We start from the raw sequence: 24,593 nt of genomic DNA on the forward strand, positions 1-24,593 counted from the left end.
AATGGGTGAATTCTCCCTCCCTGGAAATCTTCAAGCACCTGTTGGAGATGTGGACAGGGGTGTCAAACTTGTTTCATACCAAGGGCCGAACAGCATTCATGGTGCCTGCTGAGGGCCGGAAATGATGTCATTAATCAGGTCATAACCAAAAATAAGCACTTTTTTTTCACTTAGGAACTCATTAGCTGCAAATGACAGAAGAGAAAATACACAAATCTTGATCATATTTCAAGTTATGGGAGAGCCCAATTTTTCATGTGGGCTGTCCTTATAGTAGGAACACCTTAGCACTGCTCAGCAGCTGAGAGCCTGAGGGCCGGATAAAAAACTTCTGCGGGCCGCATCTGGCCCCTGGGCCTTATGTTTGACACCCCTGCTCTAGGAAGACTTCATGCTACAGGCAGGGGGTTGGACCAGATGACCTCTTATGTCCCTTTCAACTCTATGTTTCTATGATTGCCCCATATGCCCACTAAAGAGATTTTATACAAACTCACCCTCTTTATGCCCCAGACACCCATCCCCACAGATGGTACACAGAGTTTCTTGCCAAAACTCAAGCCATACCATCTCCCCACTCCAGCCAGTCCAAATTACTTTCATATTGTTGGGTGAACTGTAATTCACAAGACACTGAAATGGACAATTCCATTGCCCAGACTGGGCTAAAGCAGCTTTAGCACAAGGGCGTCAGAAGAAGCCGCTTCCATTTTTCAAGCCAGCTAAACCAACAGACTTGGCTTAATCCTCATCAAAGCGAGACGGCTGAACCTTAGCCCTGTGGTTGGTAGAGGGGGCTATCAGGGAGTCAAAGCTCTTCCTGTGTTGCGTGTGACAGTCTGCAATGCACAAGGATCATCAGCAGAACAGCCACAAAACAACACTAATCGCTGTGTACAAAAACATCCTGCAATGGCAACTGACAGACTAATGATTAGAGGGACAAGAAGTTATAGGGGTCTAGCCCCCTAAAGTCTTCCTTAAGGTCTAGAGAGAGTAACACTGACAGCTTCTCAGGGTGCAACCCTACTTACACTTATCTAAGAGTAAGTCCCCTTGACTATAATGGGGTAGATCTGAGTAGATGTGCATAGGATGGGGCTCTAAGCATGGTGCAGAGTCCATAAAGTCCAGCATCCCACAACTATACATGGTTTGCAAAAGTCCAGTGCCATGACAGCCAAGACTTGACCCTGGGCTGTGATGTGCCGCTTGCTGGATTCTCTCCAATTGCAGGAAGGCCATTCCATGTTGTAATGCAGTGTTGATTGGGATCCTGGTGACATTTTGGCCAGCCTTGGCTTTCATCCTGATGGGAGCTCTTTCATCCCACAGGCCGGCAAGTCTGTTGAACGGGCAGAGCCTCAGTCATTCCTCTTCCAAGTGACAAAGTTGGGTTCTCCATCAACGGATCTCTTTTAAGAAACATACACCACTCACCACCTTTCTCCAGTTAAGATTCAGGGGGCTTCAGAACAAAAGTGTCAACAATAATATGTGACAATGAAGCAGACGGGCTCTCTTAAAGTTGTTCCTTCAGGGAAGGTATCTATTCACCTAACAGTCTGCCAAGTTAATATGGAATATCTAAGTTGCCGTTTCATTTTTCTTCTGTATGCTCCTCAGCATGGTAGTGAGAATTATGGATCTGGACATAAGAACATAAGAACAGCCCCACTGGATCAGGCCATAGGCCCATCTAGTCCAGCTTCCTGTATCTCACAGCGGCCCACCAAATGCCCCAGGGAGCACATCAGATAACAAGTGACCTGCATCCTGGTGCCCTCCCCTGCATCTGACATAGCCCATTTCTAAAATCAGGAGGTTGCACATACACATCATGGCTTGTACCCCGTAATCGATTTTTCCTCCAGAAACTTGTCCAATCCACTTTTAAAGGCGTCCAGGCCAGTCGCCATCACCACATCCTGCGGCAAAGAGTTCCACAGACCGACCACACGCTGAGTAAAGAAATATTTTCTTTTGTCTGTTCTAACTCTCCCAACACTCAATTTCAGTGGATGTCCCCTGGTTCTGGTGTTACGTGAGAGTGTAAAGAGCATCTCTCTATCCACTTTATCCTTCCCATGGATAATTTTGTATGTCTCAATCATTTCTAGGCTGAAGAGGCCCAAACGCCGTAGCCTTTCCTCATAAGGAAGGTGCCCCAGCCCTGTAATCATCTTAGTCGCTCTCTTTTGCACCTTTTCCATTTCCACTATGTCTTTTTTGAGATGTGGCGACCAGAACTGGACACAATACTCCAAGTGTGGCCTTACCATCGATTTGTACAACGGCATTATAATATGAGCCATTTTGTTCTCAATACCCTTCCTAATGATCCCAAGCATAGAATTGGCCTTCTTCACTGCCGCCGCACATTGGGTCGACACTTTCATCGACCTGTCCACCACCACCCCAAGATCTCTCTCCTGATCTGTCACAGACAGCTCAGAACCCATCAGCCTATATCTAAAGTTTTGATTTTTTTGCCCCAATGTGCATGACCTTACACTTGCTGACATTGAAGCGCATCTGCCATTTTGTTGTCCATTCTGCCAGTCTGGAGAGAACCTTCTGGAGCTCCTCACAATCACTTCTGGTCTTCACCACTCGGAAAAGTTTGGTGTCGTCCGCAAACTTTGCATCCTGGTCTTCTCTCCCCCCACCCTGTTTCTTGCCCTGATGTCAGGAAGGTTTGAAGTCAGGAATGACCAGACTTCAGTCTGTCATAGCCTTTTTTTTTTCTCCTTCACCTGAATCCCCATGCCTGCTGAGGTTAGGTTTGCTGGGGTGAGCAAAAGGGCACCCTTAGGATCTCTTTACATTAAAGCATAACCAAGTTACACGGAATGGTCTTGAGTCCTTAACCTCTTGCTTAAGAATCAACCAAGTGCTTTACTTGAGTGGCACAGCAGTGGCATAGCTAGAAGGGGTGCAAAGCACTAAGTTTGCAGGGAACCTCACAGCAGTGTGCAAGCTGCCCCTCCCTTTCAGAGGCAAATGCCTCTGGTTTGCTCCCACCATCCAGAATGGCTTTGAAGGGGAAGGGGAGGGGCTGCTTGCACGCTGCCATGAGGCTCCCTGCAAAATTTGGTGCTTTGTACCTCTTCTGGCTATGCCACTGGGTCCAAGTCCACCTAATCCAGAATTCTGTGCAAGAATTCCAGCCCCAAATGGCCCACCACAAACTGGCCAGTGATTTATGAGTGGGCAATGGTCTTCCTCCTGATCTCCCCTGATCATAGGACAGGTTCACTTAAAGAATATTTAGAACGCATGACCACACTGCTATTGGTGTGGTGGAATCACAAAAGATTCTAAGTCACATTGCAGGCATTGATTAAAGCCCAACTGCTTCTGTGAAGCCTTTGACACCTTAGTCCCCATTCCTATAACAAGACTGGTGTATGCATAATAATTGTAAATGTTTTCTGTTGAAATCCTGCCTCCATCTGCCCCCTTGTGTTGCGATCGAGATTGTAAGCTGTTGTTTGAGTACATAAAGCACAATATAGTTGATGGTGCAGTCATTATAACACCTTCCTACTTTACCTACTTTGGAGAACATTCTCACCCCATACGCTCTCCCTTATCCTCTAACAAACCCTGCTTTGTACTTGTATAGGGTACTTAGACTTGGGAAAAGACAGAGGGCAAAACTTGCCCTGTCTTTCTGGGAGCTTGGACTATATTTGAGACCGTCTTTGGGCACAGGAAAGGGCATTTTAGGACCAGGTGGGTTCTGGCTTTGCAGATGGCATACAGTACAGGAAGGTGGTGTCAAGTGCCACAGGTATTGAACCCAGAGACCTGTGATCAGGTTCATCATCATTGTGCCATGGGGCTATGGTTCAAGGACGCTACTGTTGCCCGTTTAAGCTAAGAATCCTCCTGCTTCTGAAATCCCACGCCCTTACCCACTACTAGAAAGGTCCGAGATGCTGCATTTTTCTATCTGGGAATCAGTTGAAGGGTGCCACTAGCTTATCCTAGCTTATTCAGATTATCATGAGGTGTTCAGAGGACAGGTCAAATCCAGAAATTCCCATCCACCAATCAAAGCCTGCTCCCTCTAGCATAGCTTTCAAGTTACAAAGACATAACACGCAGTCAGTAGGGCTGAACAAGGCATTCATCAGCAGTCAGTTACCTGTCTTTGAAAATGGACGTGCCGATATTCAGGTGACAGTGCAACTGGCAAGTCTCTTGGAAACTGGTCAAGCAGCCGGCATCCAGGACAAAGACACATCTCATCAGCCTCCATTCCTCTCCACATGTATACTCACCATGTTTCTATGACACATTTCTGAATAAGCCAACGGAGACCAGGCAGAACTTACCCTACCATTCAAAGACAATGTTTCTTAACAGAGCCCAGGCACAGCTTCTTCTGAGAGTTGCTGCATGCTGTCAAATGATGAAAAAGCAAGGGGCATGTACGCCTGGGTGAACTAGCTCCAGTTTGGCAGAGTGTCCTGGACATACCCAAATCCTTTTCATCAGGACTGCTGGGCTCTCTCCTACTGCAGAAGCCAATTGTACCCTGTATAATGACACTCAAGGCTGCATTTTAACTTTATGAGCTGCAAGTGTGTTGCTGTGAAGGGTAGTTCCTACAGTTAGCGACAGAAGCAATTTCAGATAAATCAGGTGCTAGATACTCTGAACTCTCATAAACCGCTTGGTGAACATTTAGTTGAAAAGCAGCATATACTCCTAATAATAAACCAAGCACCTATTACAATAATACAGGTAGAAGGTATCATTAGAGGTCATCTAGCCCAACCCTCTGCAAAGGGATGCCCTTGACCAGGTTTTACTTTGCACCTGGCCTTTCATCTTCCTATCCCTGCCAATGTCTCTTTGCTACTAGGTCCTCACAATATCTTCCTTCATTTAGCCTGCTTCTTCACCTGCAATACAGCAGCAGTGTTTGGACAGCGAGAGGTCACAACAGTGAGTGGCCAGGATAATTAGCAGGAGCGTCCATGGAGATCTATAAAGGCACTTCAAGAGAGCTGGTGTTGTGCAGCCGCTAAGGCAAGGAGGTTGCTGGTTCAAACCCCAACTTAACAGATTCATGGCTAGGTGGCCTTTGGCAAGCTGCGGTTCCTGAAGTCTCCATCCCCAGCCTGCAAGGTAAGGATAACATTGGCCCTATGTTCTTATGCCTCCCCTACAGGATTGGTGCAAGGACTACTAAGGTAAGGATAATATTGGCCCTATGTTCTTATGTCTCCCCTACAGGACTGGCGCAAGGACTACTAAGGTAGAGTATACGAAGCATTCTGAACACTGAAAACTAAGTAAGAGAATGCAATGCTGGTTCCGTTCAAGAAACACTTCAGTATCTCATTCACACTCACACAAGGACCCACAGAAACACATGGTTCTTCTGGAATGAGCACATTTATTTGGAGTGTAACTTACAGCTTGGCCAAGGTCCCAAAATTTGGGATTCTGTCAAAGTTTATTTACAGAGTTAATAGCAATTACTGATATTAGGATTAACTAAGGGAGGCTGTCTGTTTTGGAAATCATCAACCCCCTCCCAAGGGGTTGAGCAATGAAACTGGCACCAATTCATTTATTTAAGAAAGACCATGCCACAAGTTTTTGTTGGTCCATTCCAACAGAAAGTAATACTGAATCCCACTGCTGTGTAGAGAACAGTTCAGAGATTTTTGGCTCATGAGTGCTTCCCTTCTAACTTTGTAATCAGTTCAGACTGGATACATCTGCCTGTCGCGGACTGCCGGGCTCCTCCCATTTCAAACATCCTCAGTTTCGGATACAGAACCAGACAAATCTCAGATTTGGTCACCCCTCCCCAGGCACTCAAGCCCCAACCCTGTAGGCCTGGCCAAATTAGCAGTGGCAAGATTAGCACAACATATTAGCGTGTAACAAGTTGAAGCCCTTAAAAATAATCCCAGGGCATCTACTGGGGCTTCTCACTGAAGCAAAGCTGCCCTGGCTTATCGAGAATACAAAAGTGAGCTTCCATGGAAAGTTAGAAAAGGCTAGTTTCACTTCATCAGTTGCTTTGCATTTGAAAAAGCAGGTCTGGCTAGTTCCATCAGGACAAGCTTTGGGAAACCCCAGTCTACTCTGACTTTTGCGCACAGAAGTCATTCTAAAGATTTTGTTCAATTCATTGCACTACGAAGCAGCTTTGGAACCAAGAACCTCCCCCTTCCCCCCCCCCCAAAAAACACCTTAGCATGTTTCTCAAAAAGCAGGACTCAAGGTTTCACCAGGAATGAAGAAAACTTGTAAGATTATTAGGATTGTTGATACCAACAGCGAGTTTGGCCAACTTGACAGGATTCTTACATTTGAACTTCAATAACACCGGTATAAAACAAAAATGGCTTCTACTGGGGATTGATATGGAGGACAATTCACCGCACGTCATTTGCATCACTTGGCCATGATAAAACAGCCAAGTGATCTCAGTGTGGGAAAGCTCACCTTGTGGTAGTATGGAACTCTGCATGCGCTTCGAGTCAAATTCATGTTCAGGACACATTTATAAAACAGTTGACTAGAGAACGGAGGGGCAGCTGTGATTCAAACCTGATAAGTAGGGGTGTGTTTTTTTGGGTGCTTTTTTACACCCCAAACTTCTTGATTAAAATAGCAAATTGCGGTGTTATGTGTTTTTATTCTAAGGGAGCATTTTTAATAAATTATAAACACTTTAAAAATGCACTAGGTAGGTGATACAGTCACAGCAGATGTAGCCACACTATTTTGAGAAAGTAATCTATTTTAATTTCTGGGATAAAGACTAAAATGCGGTGTTTTGTGTTTTTATTCAGCTATTTTAACACCAAAAAAGCATTGTGTTTTTAATTTAAAAAAAAACACCCTACTGATAAGGCCTTTATGGAATGCAGGAGCAAGCATTTGTAAACTTTTGGCTCCCTGCCTCTCCAATCACATTTAGGGTCGGATGGTTGCGGAAACCATACCCTATAACAAATGGAGGTTAAAACCCATGCACCCTGACTAATGTGATCCAAGAAATAACCACGTCACTTGAAAAAAGAAAAAAAGCATTTACTTGATCAACAAGAAATAAATACAAGATATTAAGACATTCAGAATGAAGGCAGCATGAAGGAAGTTGCATTACTGAAACAAATGGAGCTGAGAAGCGGCTTCACTTTGGCCCGTGTTCACAGCTCTGATATATCCAAGTGGTATTAAAGAGGCAGGTCTCCAGGAAGGGAAGGAGAGAATTAGTTTTGGCACAGGAGGCCTTGCCTCTAAAGCTAACATACCAGTGGCACAGGCTCAGCCAATTGTTCAAGCAGCAAAACAGAGGATACTATTTACACAGCAGAGACAACACCACATGTTTAACTGCAGAGCTGTACTAAGGGCAGCTGCTTATTCTGGGTAGACGGTAACCTGAGAAGAATTGGTCTCCGGTGACAATGAGCACACGGGCACTTCCAGGCAATCAAAATTTGGGCCTGTGATAAGGATGACTCCTGATTCTAAGACTTCCTTCATAAATGCCTCTGGAGTGCTCCCATGTTAGCTGCAGTCTGCAGAGTAGCTTTCACCCACATCATGAAGCAACTTTATACTGTGACCATTGGCCCACTTAGTCCACGACAGTTTACACTGATTGGAAGCAGCTCCTGAAGGTCCCAGCCCTGGCACCTGAAATCCTTTCACTGGAGATACCAGGGACTGGACGCACATGCGAAACACATGCTCTTCCATATCTTATGTATGGAAGGGCATCTCTCAGAACTTGCAGGTGATGCTTAACCCTTTGGGAGCTGAATCATTTGCGCAACACCACACTGTTAGAAGAACCACCTTTACTTGGACCTTGAGCAAAGGCAGCAGCTATGCTGCTGAGGTAAAGGAGGTCTTAACCACGTTTTGGGGCACCCAACCTTGGGAACTATCTATAGGTGCAGGAACAGCAGTATGTGTCCTCATTTATTTTTTTTTTTAAATTTGCACGACTGAATTAAGAATGATAAAGTAGATCATGGATGTGGTAAATTCTCTCCCTGTATGTACCATCTGGGGTGAACCAGCAATTATTTTCATTGCAGGCAGCCGGACAGCAATCAGGGCAGCAAGAGGGAAAGATGACCTGTCAGCTCAAAACGACTCTTGGGCAATTAATGGATAAGAAGCTATTGAAGACTGGAGTTATACTTGGCACCTTATAAAAGAAAAAAACAAGAGGCACTTGACATCAGTATCGTGTTTTGTCCCAATGAGGGAGATCAGCTACAGACTATTCACTATGGGCCCCCATTCACAGAGGTCTCCAAGCACAATACTTCCCTATCAATGGCGGGAGAGGGAAAAAGTCGGATACCTCTGTGAAGAAGACCCATCAGCGTTGAAACTTCCATTAGCTTCCAACCAAAGTGAAGACACTCCAAGCACCATTTTCACTTTACAAAAGACTTTAACCTTTCCGATATACAAACTGAGTACACTTTAAAATATGCAGAGGACAGCATTCTCATGGGAATAGGCAGATCCCAGTCACGTAGCGGGGGAGGGGGGAGTATGGTAAGTATAGCAGGTGCCGCAACACATCCTGCAAGCAGCCCCTCCCATTTGCCGTCAGAGCCATTGGCACAGTGATAGCAACCTGCAGGTGCTCTGCCCAGTTCTATCCAAGTAAAAAAATTAAATGGGATGCATCACTCTGACATCACATCATGCAGAGTCAATTACATGTTTGTGCAGGAGAGCTGGGCCAGACATCCATTGACTGAGGCATAAGTCTCCAGGCACACACTCAGGTTGAGGATTCATATAGCAAGTCCTCACTTAAAGTTGTTTTGTCCAAAGTCATTTCATTATAAAGTTTATGAGGAAAAAGAAAACGATTCCCAGCTGGGACCACTGCCTGCGTGGAGTTTGCACATTCTCCCCATGTCTGCGTGGGTTTTCTCTGGCCCGGAAAGCTCACATTTATTTCAAAGCTTAATGTTGGAAGTGTTTTGGGTCTTTATTCAGAAGTTTGGTGATGCTTTTGTGATCAGAAATATGCTGTAGGAACGCATCTTTTGTTTATATATGTCAATTAGTTAAAATTGACTTTGTTATAAGTCATTTTGCTTAAAGTTGTAGTTTCCAAGGACCTCTTGACAACTTTAAGTGAAGACTTGTACTTTTGTACAGCTATACAATTGTATTCCTGCACCTGAGCTTCAATCCCTGGAGCAATCACACCTCAGATACAAAGATCTGTACAAATGTATTATACTATGTGGATAGCTAATCCGCTAGATCCAACTCAAATCTGTCAAGTCACTACCAGCATCCAAAAGCCATCCATATGCAACACATTTAGAAACACTTACTTTAACTATTTCAGTCCCAAAACTCCAAGGGAAAAAAGAGACTTTGTATGAGCTTGAATACATTCACATATTGCAATACATTTGCGGTTTGTACGCAGCCTACATCCATGGCATACACAGTCCTTTCCACCTGGTCAGAAATGATCCATTAACGCCATTCAGAGGTGGCATCAGAGGTTGGACAGACCAAGCCTTGGCTGTGGGACCACACCCTTGCCTAGTCAGGCCAACCCCTGAACTCTATACCAATATCAGTGGTAGCAGTAGTGCCCAGTGAACAGTCAAGGTATGGTTGGGGGGTTTACAGACGTTCGGGTGCAGGGCTTTGCCCCTGGGCCCCCTCACAACTTGGAACTGAGCCTAATGCAGTTAAATTTGACATGCTCATGCACTCTGGTCTATGAACATACAAACAGTTCCTAATGCTGGCTGATGTTGGTATAAAAAACATGACACACTCAAGCTAATCCTGCGCTCAGGTCTCTTTCGGCTTGCTCACTGCTAAGCAACCCATATGGCACAGCTAGACAGGAAAAGTCTCCCAAGTACTCACAAGATTCTAGCAAACCAGCTGAAAAGGAAGGAATTCCATCAGACAAAGCCAAAACAGAGTTGCTCTCACAAAAATGGTGTTGGGGAAGTATGAGAGCAAATGGCTCAAGAAATTCCAAGCTGTTACCAACAAGGACATGCAAACCGCATTAACGTCAAAACATAAAGCAGACTGTTGGGTTCTTTCCCTCCCCTTTCTTCAAAGAAAAGTAATCTGGGCTGGATCCAATAGAGCCCTCTGCTGTGCAAGTACCATGACTAGTAGGAATCTTGTACAGTTTGTCTTTCTGTCATGGAGCTTATGCCTCTCCAATACTTAAAAAGGAAAAAAGGGGGTTTTCAGGGAACGGTTTACACCTGCACAAATGAGAGGAAGAGAGGCCTGTTTATAATCAAAGCTATGATGTGCAAAAGAGAAGAATAGCATGAGGTTTAGTAGGTGATTCAGTACTCCAAAAACAAACACTCACAACAACCCATCCTCTCTCTTCAAGCTGTACTATCCAGTAAATGATGGAGGAGGCAGACAGCAGAGGAGAAATGTGCAATGGAACATGGGCAGGCCTGTCTCAATACTACAGGGACAACTAACAAGATTGTACCACAGGGCTGCTACTTTGTAAGTAGCTCTGTGTTGCGCATACTGTGAAGTTCTACCAGAAGCAATGGTTCAAGCCCAAAGAAGCAGAGACAGGCAAAGCAAACAGAAGATGCAACTACAGTTATAGGTAGAGGTAACAGCGCAAAATAAATTCACTGGCTTATTTCGCATCTATGGTGCAAACTTTGAAAGTGGTTCAGCCAAAAGCTGAAGACAAATGAGATATCAAGAAGGGTGCCTTTCTTCCTCTCCCTGCTGCAAAACAAATAAAAATGAAAAAAAGCTGAAACCTACAAGGCTTGACACGACCTTCGTGGCTGGACACAAACGGAGCAGCTTCTCTTCCTCTCCAGCTGTAATTCAAACACTGGGATTCTCTACCTTCAAGAATTGGTGGCTGAAGCATCAGCCCCTCACTCCAAAGTCTGTGAGGATTCACAGAGTGGTGCAGGAACTGCCTCGTTCGTGGAACATGGTAATTCCTTGTGCACAGAGTTCTCAGAAGAGGGTTTGTGAGGGACCCCTTTCCTCTTCCCAGAACAAAACCTCTGATAAATATACTGCTTGTTTTAATAATGCAAAATGTAAACTACTTTGGAAAAGGGGAAAAAAAGATAAAGTTTTTTTTTAAATGCTATTTATGACCCACTAGGTTTTGCTTTTAAAAGAAACAAGTGATATCCAGAACATGATTTGGTTTTCAAAAGGTTTTACTCCCTCCAAGGGGAAAAAAAAAAAAAAAGATTTACAAAACAAGAACAGCCTGTATCAGCTCTCCAGGAGAGAGATTTGACCATATTAATCCAAATATCACACTATTTAATTCCCCAATAAAACATTGGAAAAAAGTGCCTACAATCTCTTCCTAACACTTTGCTACATATAAAATCTCCAGCTAATAGGAATCTTATGGTACCAACCCTCTAAAACAGTTAAGATATATACACAATTTGGGGGTGGGTGGGGTGATATTAACAAACATAATATTACAAAGTATTAAAGAAGGCAACTCTTCTGTGGTGTGATTTGCATCTTCATTTGAAGTTGGCGTAGTCTGAAAAGGCGTCAATGTATTCCTGAACCACCTTGTAGCAGAATTCGTACTGTTCCTGGAGGGGAGGCAAAGAAGAAAGTACCAATTTAGGGTTGGGAAGAAGAGCTCGTCACTCTCCAAACACACTGAAAGCAGCACTGAAATTTAACCCATATGGGATAACCAAAACTAGACCTCCCCATTTCACTTCCCATAAAAAACTGGGTTGAATTAAAACATGCCCTCTATTTTCATCATTCCATTTGCAAGTGGCAAAAACTGGGAGGTCATTTTTGTGATGTCGGGGGAGGAAGTGTGACCGTACTGCAGGCGACACTCCTGTCAGCTGTTGGCAGCAGCCAGTTTTTCCATTCTCACAATTCCTTTTAAGATGATGCTACAGGATGATGATGCTACAGGATGGAAAAGGCTTCAGGAGTCAACCTCGAGGCAAAATCCGGAGCCGGAGTCCCTGAGGCAGTTCATGGCTGAACACAGTCACGTTCTGGCAACTCCTGCGACGCCGCTGGAACCAACCATATTGGCCTCTGCCTTTCCATTGGACCATTTCAGCGACGTGGAGAGGGGGGATTTGCTGCATGGGTAACAGCATATCCTCCGTACCTACTTTACCCAGGCTTCGCGCACTGGAGAGGACACTGTTCCAGAACCACCATTCAGAGTGTGACACCATAGTCTTCCGAGACTGAAGGATGCCAACAACAGGATGATGTATCGTAACTCAAAGGGGAACTGTAGCGTGGGGAGAGGGGGAAGATGGTGACTGCTACCATCTGAGAGAAGCACTACTATAAAATAAGCAGTGCTAGCAAAATAAGGTGAGTCAGGGAGGTGTTTCCCCCCAACCCAAAGCTAAGTGGAGCACTCCCCTCTGAGATAAAATGAAGGAAGTAGTAAAGTAAATGTTGTAAAATGAAGGAAGTTCCTTGCAGGTTTCAATCCCACTGCCACTTTGCTATGTTATCCTGACACAGAGCTAAGCCAAGGAAAACCCCTCTTTTTTTCCATCCGTTGGCCTGGTTTGCTTGTTTCTAATATCTGGATCCATTTGTCCTGCAGAGGGTGCACTGTGGTCTTGATTGTACAGCTCTATTCACAATGACTTGTCAAAGGGTGGGAGGGGGCTCCTGTGAATTGCTGAAAGAACTGGAAAGCACTGTAGGGCAGAGTATCAGTTCCTGCAGGACGTGAGTCACACCTGTTGGCTGTCACTATCAGTACCAACACAGAAGGTTCTTTTGGAAGTGCACCTTCAAACACATCCAGCACTTCCCTGTGACCATAAACTACAAGGGGAAATGAGTAACAATGGTGAGCGAGATGCATGCATTTCACAAGTTATTGCCTCACTGAGAAACACCAGATTGTAGCAGGCAGTTTGAGCTACAAGGGCATTTCTTCACACAGTCCTATCCCTACAAAGGGACTGCACGAAGAGTAAAAGGCAGTTTAATGAACATCAAGACCACTTCTCAGTACCAGGATGTCATGAAGACCACCCAGCCATGCACTCTAGAACTGTGATCAACTCACAGGGAGAGCAGCATCTCTCTGCAAGGTCTTGTCAGGACAGAAAAGAAGACAGAAAGGTCTTCCATCCTCTAGCTGGAGAATGCAAATTGATACATTTGAGGGAGGGAGCGCAGACTAGTCAACACCTGCAGATCAGAACCAGTTGTCATCCCAAGAAATTCAACTCCCATCCCATCCCCAGACGTTCATGCCTACCAGTGTTTGAACCATATGCGGCCTCTGTAACCTCAGGCTCTTCACCGTCTGAAAAACATCAAGAATCCCCTCGGCTTTGACCCTTTCCAAGACAGTGCCCAGTGCACAGAAGGTTCCCGTTCGGCCTGCTCCAGCACTGAAGATGAAGACAAGGAAAACAACAGTGAGGGACGAGCAAAGCCTGAGTACAGCAATGGCAGAGCCGAGTGTTTTAACATTGGCTGCTGCCAGCATCATAGCAATCCATTCTAGCCTTCACCACTGGACTGATGCCTGCCATGTACTGGTGCCTGCCTAACAGAACATGGCTAGTGGACATTATACTGTTTGAGGGCTGCACATTTGACCAGCCTGTTCTGGAAGTGCAAAGATGGTCGCCCTGCTGAGTGTTAGGCCCAAAGTGCACAGTGATGAGATGGTTTCCAGAGCAAGGAGAATGTTCTCTGGGATGCAAGGCAGATGGGTTTGCTTTCTATTTGAGACCGGGCTGATTGCTGCCTTTGACGAGTGGATTTTTTTCTTCCTAATGACTTTAGCTTGGTAGCATCTTCACTCAGCACACCCCTTGCCACTCAGCCATCTCTGACAGTAAATTTTGCTAATTCCTGCTGTCTGGGAGTCCAGAGGATACTTGCCAGTCATTTAGGAACAGTGCAGATATTGTGTGCATAGCCTGTTTGATTACCTGCAGTGTACAGTGATGGGATGGTTTCCAGACTGCTGCTGCTGTTTCTGCACGGCTGCGATGATGTTGATCATTCCTTTCCCGTCAGTGGGGATGCCAACCTCTGGCCAGCCGTGGAAGTGGAACTGCCGGATCTGCCGGGTTTTGTTTTCCTGTCCAGGCAAAATTGAGAAGCACTGAGAAAAGCCTAACTCTGGCTCCAGGGAGATTGAGAGGAACATGCTGCTCCCTGTGAACCTACAGGAAAGGGACAGGAGACACCTGCTAGTGTTGCAATCGAAGGGGCAGGCTGGCAGTAGCAGCCCTCCTCCTTTACCAAACACTACCTGGCCACACTTTGTACAGGGCTGCATCCTGGTTGCTGGAGGACTGGTGGCATAAAGAGAAGTTTGAGGCAAGCCACAGTACTTTTTAGGGAGAACCACTGAGAATAAAGTGAAAGAAGTCCATGCCCACCAAACACAGATACATCTGGGATAGACGGAGCTACTAAAGGGTTTGGTATTAGGCCCAAAGGGTGCAAGCTAGAGGGAGGGGGGATGGCAATCCACAAGCACTGCAATGAGTTGAGACAACAAGGAGCAATTGATACGTAGTGTGTTCCAGATACAGGACAGATTTCAGAAAGCTTCTCATGTTCAGCTATATACCTGAGGTCAAGCAACTTGGAACCGGTAATAAATGCAGTTCCAATATCCACTGCCCTCCATTATTCCACAACTGTACACTAATGTATCACTAATGGGACTTAGTCTGTATGTAGCAAGTGGAATAACTAAGTGGTTCAGAAGAGGGCAGTATGCATGTCATTTGGAGCAACTGGGGATAAAAATGGAACCTCAGACGGCTGGGCAGAAACACAGACATTGTGGAGAGCCACCATCACTGAGCTCCAGCACACCTCGGTGCAAAGGCATGAGGTCCCCCAGCACCTACCCTCGTATTCGTCACTAGCAGGTCCCGTACTGTGTAGCTCTCGCACTCCTCCTCTTTCTTCAGTTCCATGGTGATATCGCCATAGGACACAGAGCCATCAGAAGGCCAATACTGGGCACATTTTTCCTGATGAGACAGCAAAAAACACAAAGATTTCTTGAAAATGAGAGCATGAAATCCTCCTGAACTCCTAGAAGGGAAATGCTGCTGGCCCATAAAGAGGATTTGGTCCTTTGAATGAGAGGCAAATTCAGTCTGTTTGAGTCTTGCTAGCCAAATACAGACGTTCAAATAGAGAAATGCAGAATAAGTTGTGCAAACGACACATGTTTTGTTGCACTGTTCTGGTACAAGATACAGAATTGAATCTTCCTCAGCACAGAACGGCAGTTAGACTTCTAAACCTGGGAAAATCTGGTCAAACCCTGGGACGCTGAGGGCTTTGTGTACTTCAGCTGCACCTCATAGCCAGGTGTTTTTTTGGACCCCTCTATCATTCCCTTTCCCGAGTCCTTTCTGCTTTTTCACAAGGTAAAAGCATAAGAGCAGCCCTGCTGGATCATACCAAGAATCTACTGAATCCAGTATCCTGTTTCCAGCAGCAGTCAGTCAGATACTTCCAGAAAGCTTATGAGCAGGGCAGCTCCAGAGGACTCAGGAAAGGCAGGGCCATCCACTCTTCTCATGTTGGGCTTTTGTGGGCACCCTGAAATGTTGCTCAGCATATTATGAAGAAAGAGGCCGATGTCCTTCACAAAGTTCTCTATGATGCATAGATAATTGGGGGAGGGGGAAAGAGAGACTGTCTCTTATGCTCTTTTATAAATGCAGCCTTCAGGAATAAATGCATAGTCCTCAACAGTTAGTGACCATGCTTGAAAAGGCCTGGGGATGTCATTGTTTAGGGTAGGGAAATATACAGGCCTTGCTAACGGTGCACACACTTTTATGATTATGAAATGCTAATTAGACCTGAGCTTTGACCACTAAGGGCAAAAGGTTCCAGCATCTCTACTGCTGCCGCATGTAATGATGATGAGAAGCTAGAGAGGTTCTTTATGCAAAGAGAGCCTGGTACATATAGTAAGGTGAAAAATTTTGTAAACAAAAGTGGGGAGGGAAATGACAGCAAGAGTTAGGCCTGCACGTGCTAAAGCTATGTAAAAGTCACCTAATTTATTATCTTGCTGGCTAAAATGGTATTTTAAACACACATACACACACACACACACACACACACACACACACACACAGAGCTGCTTTGTCAGTCCATTGGTCCATGTACCCCTGCATCATCTGTCCCAAATGGAAGTGGCTCTCTCAAGTTTTTAAGCAGGATTTTTCCCCTGCTACTTGGGCAAGCAGAGATGCTGGAGACTGCACCTTTTTGCATTAACAGTGTAGGCCCTACAGCTGAGCTCTGGGCTCTCCAAAAAGAATAGAGTATTCCACACTTTCTTCCAAAGTCAGGCTCCAACTGCCCACTTTCTGGTCAGTGGATGAGCCTTCTATCCATTAATGGATGCAGCAATTGCAAAAACAGGCAAATCCCACACCAGGTAATGACAGCTGGCAACTAAGCCAGCGTTCAGGTTCATGGATCCTTGTACTCACGGGCCTGCATCAAATGCACTGTTTAACACTAAAATGTAATTTGCTCACTTAATACATACACACCTTACCCTTGCTCTGAATGGAAGAGCGCTGGGTTTTAGACAGCCTCCCTTCTGGTCAGCCTACAAGTCCAGACTGTCTTCGTTTCAGCAGCAGAACCAGAACGTGTGCCTTCAAGACTGGCTGTTCCCCCCCCCCACTTCCCAGTGGCTCACCTGACCCCTCTCTTCCAGCTCTGTCAACATAACAATGGAGCAGGATTTCCACTCCCAAATCATCCTCCAGAAGTCCTCTATCGTGTGCTGGAGCGGGCCTTGGCTGGCTATATACGAATCCTTCTGGCGATAGCCCTGGAAGGTGAAGACATGTTTTATTGGGGACAGAACAGCAAGGCCAACCACCACATTGTCCAAGCAGCAATTGCTTGGACTGAGCAACACACAACAGCAGCTTCACCGTCAAGGAAATGTTACAATTCTGAGAATAGAAAGTTCTCTTGCTTGCTGTCCCTCCCAGAGGAAAAGGAGCTTAGTCATGTGGAATGTGTCAGCCAAGAAAAGTTCAGCAGAGACAGGAAATTGGATTCTCTGGTACAATGCCTACAAATCATCAAGGGCTTTATGACCCAGATTCTTGACAAGCAAACAGAGAACGGGGAGGCCAAATGGAGAATGTGGATGCCATAGTATTGCAGGCTGACATCCTCCACAGAAGAGCACTTTTACTTCAGCTGAATCAGTGCAGAATAATCAGTGGCCCTGTTTTGATACAGTCATAGATTAGAATTCTCCATCTTGCCTACAAGGATGCACTGGAAGCCTGGTAAATCCTGTCCTTTCATTGCTCTTTAAAACCACAGTGATGGAAGAAGGTGATCACTGCTAAGGGATAAGCAATCCTGAATGCTGGAGTGGGATGGTGAGCTAGGAATCCAAATGAAATGCACACGGCAGAGAGAATTATGTCTCTGGGTTGGATGGCTTTAAAATTAGTCAGGGAAGGAAACACCTGTGCAAAAAAATGAGCTGGGAACAAGCTGGGTTCTACACACGCTGAGTGATACTGTCTGTCAGAGCCTCACATGTAAGGGCAGGCAGTTTGATAACAAAGAACACTGATCAAGCAAGAGCCTCTCATGAGTTATGGTTTGGTGGCTCAAGTTTAAATTTCCGGAAAGAAAGCCAGAGTTCAGCAACTGGCTTGAGGTGGTGCCAATAAGGCTGGCTACATTTGAAAGAGCACTAACAGCACTAAGGCACCTCACTCCCGTGAATTTCCAGTGAAAGTTCAGTGCAAGATGCAGCAATCATTTAAACATCTCTGGCAACTTTTTCAGCACAAGGCCCACTGAAATGAATGGGAATGGGTAAAAAAACAACAATGGGTATTGTGCCCTTAGTCAATTGTTGAAGGTGTTCAAGGCCTTTTTACCAAATGCAAGCCACAGTCTACAGTAATCTGAAAGGAAACTGGTTTTAAAAAATGGAAAACAGAGAGACTTGGCAATGTTGGCAAAGGTCACATAACCAGATTTGAGAATCTCTGTTGGCTGCATGCAGTGTTCTTGTTTATTTGCTCCTGACTTCCATGCACACATCTTGAAAACTTCACATGCAGAAAAAAAAAGCAATGCAAGAATGAGCTCTGGATGACACCCATTCTGTGGAGTCAGAATGACTTCGGCCTACCATCAGATGGCAAAGTTACCAAAGGAAAGGAGTCGAGCTACCAAAAACGTGAAAAGGGCTTTGAGCTAAAAGCTGTTATGGAGGACAGGCAGAGATACCCCATTATTTTAGGGGTGCCCCAACACAGCTCTCTGGCCAGAATAAGTACCAAGTTGACATAATGCTCAGACCAGAATTGAGACTCTCAAGCATCAAACCTCATTCAAAGGGGCATTCCTGTTCAGCAATCCCTCCCACTTTGTTTACATGGAGAAGAATCTGGAAATTCCCAAAATGACTGCATCCTGCTTTCAACTGTTGTATCTGTTCTTGAAGGTCATGGACAAAAGTGGAGTATCATGCCCTTAAGGTAATGGTTCCCAAACTTCTGTGTGGGGGTCTGTTAGGTTTTAGCTATGTGCAATTTAGATCAACAATGTTTCAAATCACTGCTGGTTGTATCAGTGCATTTTACTTGTGATTTCCCCCCTCTCTCTCATTGTACAACTCCCTCCCCTCTCCCAACAATTAGGACAGTGCATTTCTCCTTATCTCCATCTCACTCATCCTTGTTAAATGTCAATTTCCATTGGAGGTCACAATTCATTTTGGTCACAATCCCTGCAAATGTGTTGCATGCAAATCTTGCATGTTGTTGAGAACAGTAACAAAAACCTTGCTCTTGGCACACTGGAGACAGAAGTTAAGATCACGGGGGGGGGATCACTCACATCAACAAAGGAAGCGTTCACGTAATCCGTGTTTTCTTCACCTCTCTTCACGGGAATGATCACCCTGTTGAATTCATCTAAAGGAAAAGCCAGGGGGAAAAAAGTTACCAGTTTAGAACATAGAACAGGTGTAATGTATTAGAAAAGCTCTGGATAGTACACTTTTAAAGCAAGGATTCTGGATCTGAAATGCTGACACTCAGAAGAGAAGGGTTTCCACAGTCACTTCTAAAGGGGAGGTGTGTGGTGGCAAACCCTTGTTCAAAAGATGCATTCAGAATGGCATTCTGATGCTGAAATATTTTGTTAGGAAATGATGACTGGATGTGCACATGAAACCACATCATAAGCAGACTGCACATTAGTGTTGCCAGTTGCTATTGTTAGCTCATTGATTTACTTCTATTTAAGGGGCACTTATGATTCAGTTACATGGGCTTCCTTGCCACTAATGATCTTCTGACTGTTCTCCTCTTTCTTCAATCTTTCCTCCACCCCATCTGGCCACTAAACAGAGGCCAGCCCCTCTGAAGGGTCCTGCCAGTCTATCGCTGTGCCCCGCAATTTGCACATCGGCTATTTCAACTATTTCATTGTTTCAGTTGTTTCACTGAACTGCCTAGCCCCATTCAGACTACTCACATGGAATTATTTGCAGCACTCTGTTTTTCTTCATGTTGGCTGGCAAGTTACCTGTCCTCATCTTGTCGTTCTGAATTTTGATTGAGGTTAATTTCTGGAAAAGAAATGAGCAGGGAGGGGTGGGGTGGGGGAGAGCACACGAAGATCACCATCTTGGGACAGTTGCACATGTCCCTATGTAAGGGCAACAGCAGAATAAGCACTCCTGCATGTCATCAACAACAGGTAATTGGACTCTCCCAGTACTGCCCTTTCAGCAGTGCTGATTCTACCAAGGGTCTGGGAGGGAGAGATAGAAGGAAGCCTCAGAAGGCTATGGCAGAAGCAGCAGACTGAGAGAGGCAAGAGGGGAAGACTGTGCTGAGGTGCTGAGAGAGCTCAGTTATCACACAGGCCACCCTTTCAGCAGTGCCATTTCTGCTGAGATGTCACTTTTGCAGAGCACCTCTCAGTTATCAAGCCGTGAAGTGATACCTCAGTGGTAGCAGTACTACTGAAAGGACAGCTTGCATGATAATTGCATTCTCCCAGCCTGATAATTGGGGTCTCCCATATCTTGAAAATGTCAAGATTTGCCTATTATCTCTCCTGTCACTTGCAGCTAATAAGTTTCTACACGAGATCCAAGTTCTTCTTTCTGACCATCATCTGCTAAATGACTTCACTTCCTGCTTAATGATGATACTTCTGGCCCTCAGCCAGTTCCATGAATGCAACCAACCATGAAACAAGTTTGACAGCCCTGTTTTAAGCTAAAGAAAAACTGCTTCGTACAGTACCACTGATCACTGAAGCCATCACGATTGTTTGGGATGCGCATCCCCCAGCAACATCCTTCCCTAGTAATGAAGCACCAAGCTACCATGGTCACTACCCACCTTAAATTCTTCCTCCAATCCATTGCTGCTGGTCCCTGGTATTTTGTTGTAAATCTTCTGGAGGTGGGTTTCCAATGAAGTCACCTCCAGTTCTGTGTCTCCATACAGATAGTGCTCCAGAAGAGCTTGGTAGATGAATACATACTGCATCTGAAGAGAGAAGAAATTATTGCAAAGATTCCACAAAACATTTGGGATTGGAGGACTCTGTTCATTTGGCTCTGCTTGGTTGGTTAGCAGGTGGTTCAGCTATAATTGATTGACCATTGGACACAGGGGTAGTTTTTCACTGCTGTGGTGTAACTACAGTTTAATTGCTGTATTTTTGCTTTGCTTTGCAATGTAAAGCCAGTCAGTATTGCCATACGGCAGGAAAAGTGGATCAGAGCCAGTTTTCTTTAACAGTCACTCATCACATCAAATCAAACTCCTGATAAGTGGGGATGAGAAGTTGAGGGTTAGACTTTACAGAAGATGTATGATTTGAAGGAAGGAAGGAAGGAAGGAAGGAAGGAAGGAAGGAAGGAAGGAAGGAAGGAAGGAAGGAAGGAAGGAAGGTCTAGGCATCAAAAAGAATTCTGAGCAGTGGCTAGCAAAATCTCAGAAGTGAGAAAAGGTCCTGAGAAGTCATGAGGCCTTCAAGGGCTTTGCATGGCTCCTGGGTGGTGGAAGGAAGCTATGCAAAATAAGCTAATTTGGGCTAAGACACCTCAAATTCTGCATTCTGAACAGGTTATACAGAGCACACATCCATTTCACAATTAGCCAAGCAATCCCCACATTAATTTTTGGATAAGTTCAGGAGTTCCCTGAACTTACTTATAGGTACATACAGCACCTAGATAGATTTTAGATTCTTCTACAAACAGCCAGTTAAACAAGCCGCAGAAGGTGAGGACTGGCCTTCAAGAAAAGAACCTTACATCAGTCTGTACCATCTGACAGCGCTGCGCTCGGATGCGGCTCACAAACCCGTAAACATCCACTTTCCTCTCCATGTGCATCATGTCCAGCATGGCATCAATGACGATGAACGTTCCCGTTCGCCCCACACCAGCACTGGAAGAAAAAATGAGAAAGAAGAGAAATGGGCTCCTTTGTACTGAGCCCAGCAAACAGTCTGGGCTCTTTGTAAAGCAACCTACATGTGCTGGACCATAGGAAGCAGGTGATACACAGAGAGAATCCTTATTTTAAAAAATGCAAGGGCTTACACCAGCTAAATTATGTTTCCTGACCACGCACTCCCTCACACAGAAAGGGGAGACCTGGGCACAAATACCTACTCAGGTGATAATGCTCACTGAGTCACCCTGGGTCAACCACTCTCTCTTAGCCTACTTCATAGGGATAAAATGGGGCTAACAGCATCCATGTTAATCTCCCTGAGCTTCCTGGAGGAAGGGAAAGAAATCTTTGTTTGGAGATTTACAACTAGAGTAGTGGTTCTCAACCTTTACATAAAGGTCAGAGAACCACTAAGTCCTTGTAGGCTGCAATGGGGGGGGTGGCGACATGGCAGCAACAGCACCTCCAGGTTTACACAGCCACCAACAAGTAAAAAATGGGGGGGGGGGGTTTCAGACTGACCAGGCAGCCGCAATGAAAACCCGGGTTTACGGCACCTCCAGCCACCACTGCCACAGTGTGGAAAGTCAGAAACCTCCCTTTCTTACTTTGTTGGCGCTGGTGTGAACCTGGAAGTGCCACCACCACTGTTCTGCCAATTGCCACTCCCCGTAAGGAGAAATTCACCATTTCCAGTTGTCCTGGGGTGTTGCAACCCCCAGGTTGGGAAATACTGAACTAGAGATTGGCTGTCATGCCCTACTTCACATACCCAAAGCATCCCCAGTATACTGAGATACTACACCAGCCTCCAATTACAGTCGTGCCTTGGAATATGCGGGGGTTCAGTTTCCAGAATCCCGCAGATGCCAAAACCCCTAGATAAACAAATACACATGTCAGGGCATGCTAAACCCTCCAAATAGCTTTGGTCATGTCTGGAGGGCCAGGGAGGCCTTCCTGGCCCTCAGAAGGTCTTCCAGAGGCCTCAAAACACCTTCTGACGGTCAGGGAGGCCTCCCTGGCTCTCAGAAGGCCCTCTGGACATGACCGGAGCACAGCATTCAGAGGTTAAAGGTACGGCCTCCACTGGATCCTGCGGGTTCAGAATGCATGGTTAGTTAAAACTGCAGGTTCTGAATCCATGGGTGGTAGACAGCCTATTGCACTTATTGCTGGGTATGGTCCTGAGCATACCTTGTTGGACTAGGTAAAACAATGAGGAGGTGGGGAGGAACAACACTGTGAGGAGACTCCAAACAGAAGTCTCACAAGTTTGGAGAGCAACAGGCTTCCCTGAGGCAGGATGCAACCCAGAAGCAGCTCCTTCTACAGAAGATGAAGAACCTTCTGAAATTCCTGCACATTGAGGGTATAAGAGGAAGTGGCTCCTATCTCAGGTTGCCCTCCTCTATGGAGTGAGAAACTGGAGACAGATCCCAGACTGACCTGCAATGTACAACAATGGCCCCCGCATATTGGGGATTACAGGTCTTCACTTTCTTCAGGAACTTCAGCATTCCGATGGGAGTGAAGGGGACCCCAAAGTCAGGCCAGCTGGTGAAGTGAAATTGTGTCACTAGGCGCTGGGGCTTTTTATTGGTGACGTCGCCTACCTGGGTGGATTTGTGGAAGGACAGAATGCACGTAACAGTTAACATCAAACAGTTAATATCCAACCAGAACCCGCTACCCTCTGACTCTCCCCCCTTATTTCCTCCAGCTACCTTCAAAGCCCTCTGCACAGAACGAAAAGGATGAATCAAACTGAAGCTAGACAGAAAGGAAGGAAGTGAACTAATACCGGAACTGGCGAGGATGGGAATCAGATGTGGAGAGGAAAAGGCTCCTCTGTAATTACTGTACTTGGTATTAAGTATAAGGAGGCAATTAGAGGCACAGTAAACAAATTCATCATAAAGCATCTTGACAGAGTTCCCTGAAGCCAAATCAAAATGAGCAAATATGGTCTCCATGGCAAAAAGTTCTCCTAAAACTGACAGCCATTTAAACCCTGGTGTTGAACACAAGGGTTAATTCTACACTGTGGTCTTGCAGAAATGAAGCCCTTTGTGAGGCGGGTGCAGAATAAAGAGCCACCTATGGCAAGAGAGCTGGAGAAATGGGGTGGGGGTAATTTTTGTATTGTGAGAGCTGATGGACAGGAATTGGGAAAAACCAAGACTAAAGTTTTGGGAGTGATAATTTATATTCTCCAGTTATATAATGGCTTACTTGATACTAAGGTGGTAGGTGTGGGGACAGTTAATTTTTAAGATAAGAACAAGATTCCCATTGGCTCATAAGTGTAAGAGCACCTCTAGTTAGGGGAGCTATTTGGTGTGTTTGTGTTAATAGTGAATGGGGGTAGATGCAGTGAGGCACAGAGAGGCACTTGTCTACTAAGCCAGGCAGATATAAGTGGACCTTTGAACACATTTACACATTGCATACTGCAGCATCCTGGAACACCAAGCACCAATCTATCCACACAAAAAAATCTTGTGTTGCTCTATTTTAAAGAGCACTGAAGGGAGAGAAGACGAACATGCAATACCTGTTGAATGCAGAATTTCCTCACTGTGTAATCAACCAAGACAGTCACATCTTCCACAGACACTCGGATGTTTCCATAGGTCCAGCAGCCCTGATCTGGCCAGTACTGAGCACATTTACACTGAAGAGAAACCATAAAAGAGACAAACTAAGATTTAGAGCCAGGGTGGTATAGTGCAGAGGTCCCAAACAACTGCAATGCCCTGGGACAGCACCTCACAAACTCACCAGGCCGGCAATGCACCCATTGAGCTCCATACCCGGAAGTAAGTGCCAATGACCCGTGATGTGTTGATGTGAACTCACTGCAACACTTACTTCCAGGTCACAGCAAACAAAGGCTCAAAAATAGTGCAAAAATGGCCCAGGAAGGGTGGCTGGCCACCCTAGTGGATTCTTCAATGGCTCTGCAAGCAGTCCAGTCCCTCACTTCAGACCTCCTTGCACAGTTTTAGTGCATCACACCAGACTTGCGCTGCTGAGCGGCTCAACCAGCATGGGTCCTGCAATGCCCCCAGAAAC

At 45.5% G+C, this 24,593-nt stretch overlaps 1 protein-coding gene across 2 annotated transcripts in view; it reads right to left on the reverse strand.

Annotated features, from left to right (window-relative positions):
• Nucleotides 1–5,393: 5,393 nt before the first annotated feature.
• Nucleotides 5,394–24,593, reverse strand: part of PTPRA (protein tyrosine phosphatase receptor type A) — a 110,243-nt gene continuing 91,043 nt past the window's right edge. For both annotated transcript variants that reach the window (XM_066631569.1, XM_066631570.1), the window contains exons 14-24: nt 24,073–24,192; nt 22,965–23,131; nt 21,371–21,506; nt 20,448–20,597; nt 19,570–19,663; nt 18,928–19,004; nt 16,745–16,879; nt 14,916–15,041; nt 13,980–14,131; nt 13,295–13,430; nt 5,394–11,621 (exon numbers count right to left, since the gene is read on the reverse strand). In XM_066631569.1, coding sequence (XP_066487666.1) covers nt 11,547–11,621; nt 13,295–13,430; nt 13,980–14,131; nt 14,916–15,041; nt 16,745–16,879; nt 18,928–19,004; nt 19,570–19,663; nt 20,448–20,597; nt 21,371–21,506; nt 22,965–23,131; nt 24,073–24,192 — 1,368 coding nt within the window. In that variant the 3' untranslated portion in view covers nt 5,394–11,546. The remainder of the gene's footprint in view (nt 11,622–13,294; nt 13,431–13,979; nt 14,132–14,915; nt 15,042–16,744; nt 16,880–18,927; nt 19,005–19,569; nt 19,664–20,447; nt 20,598–21,370; nt 21,507–22,964; nt 23,132–24,072; nt 24,193–24,593) is intronic.

The sequence above is a fragment of the Tiliqua scincoides genome, chromosome 6 (genome assembly GCF_035046505.1).
Source record: "Tiliqua scincoides isolate rTilSci1 chromosome 6, rTilSci1.hap2, whole genome shotgun sequence".
NCBI classification, from domain to species: Eukaryota; Metazoa; Chordata; class Lepidosauria; order Squamata; family Scincidae; genus Tiliqua; species Tiliqua scincoides.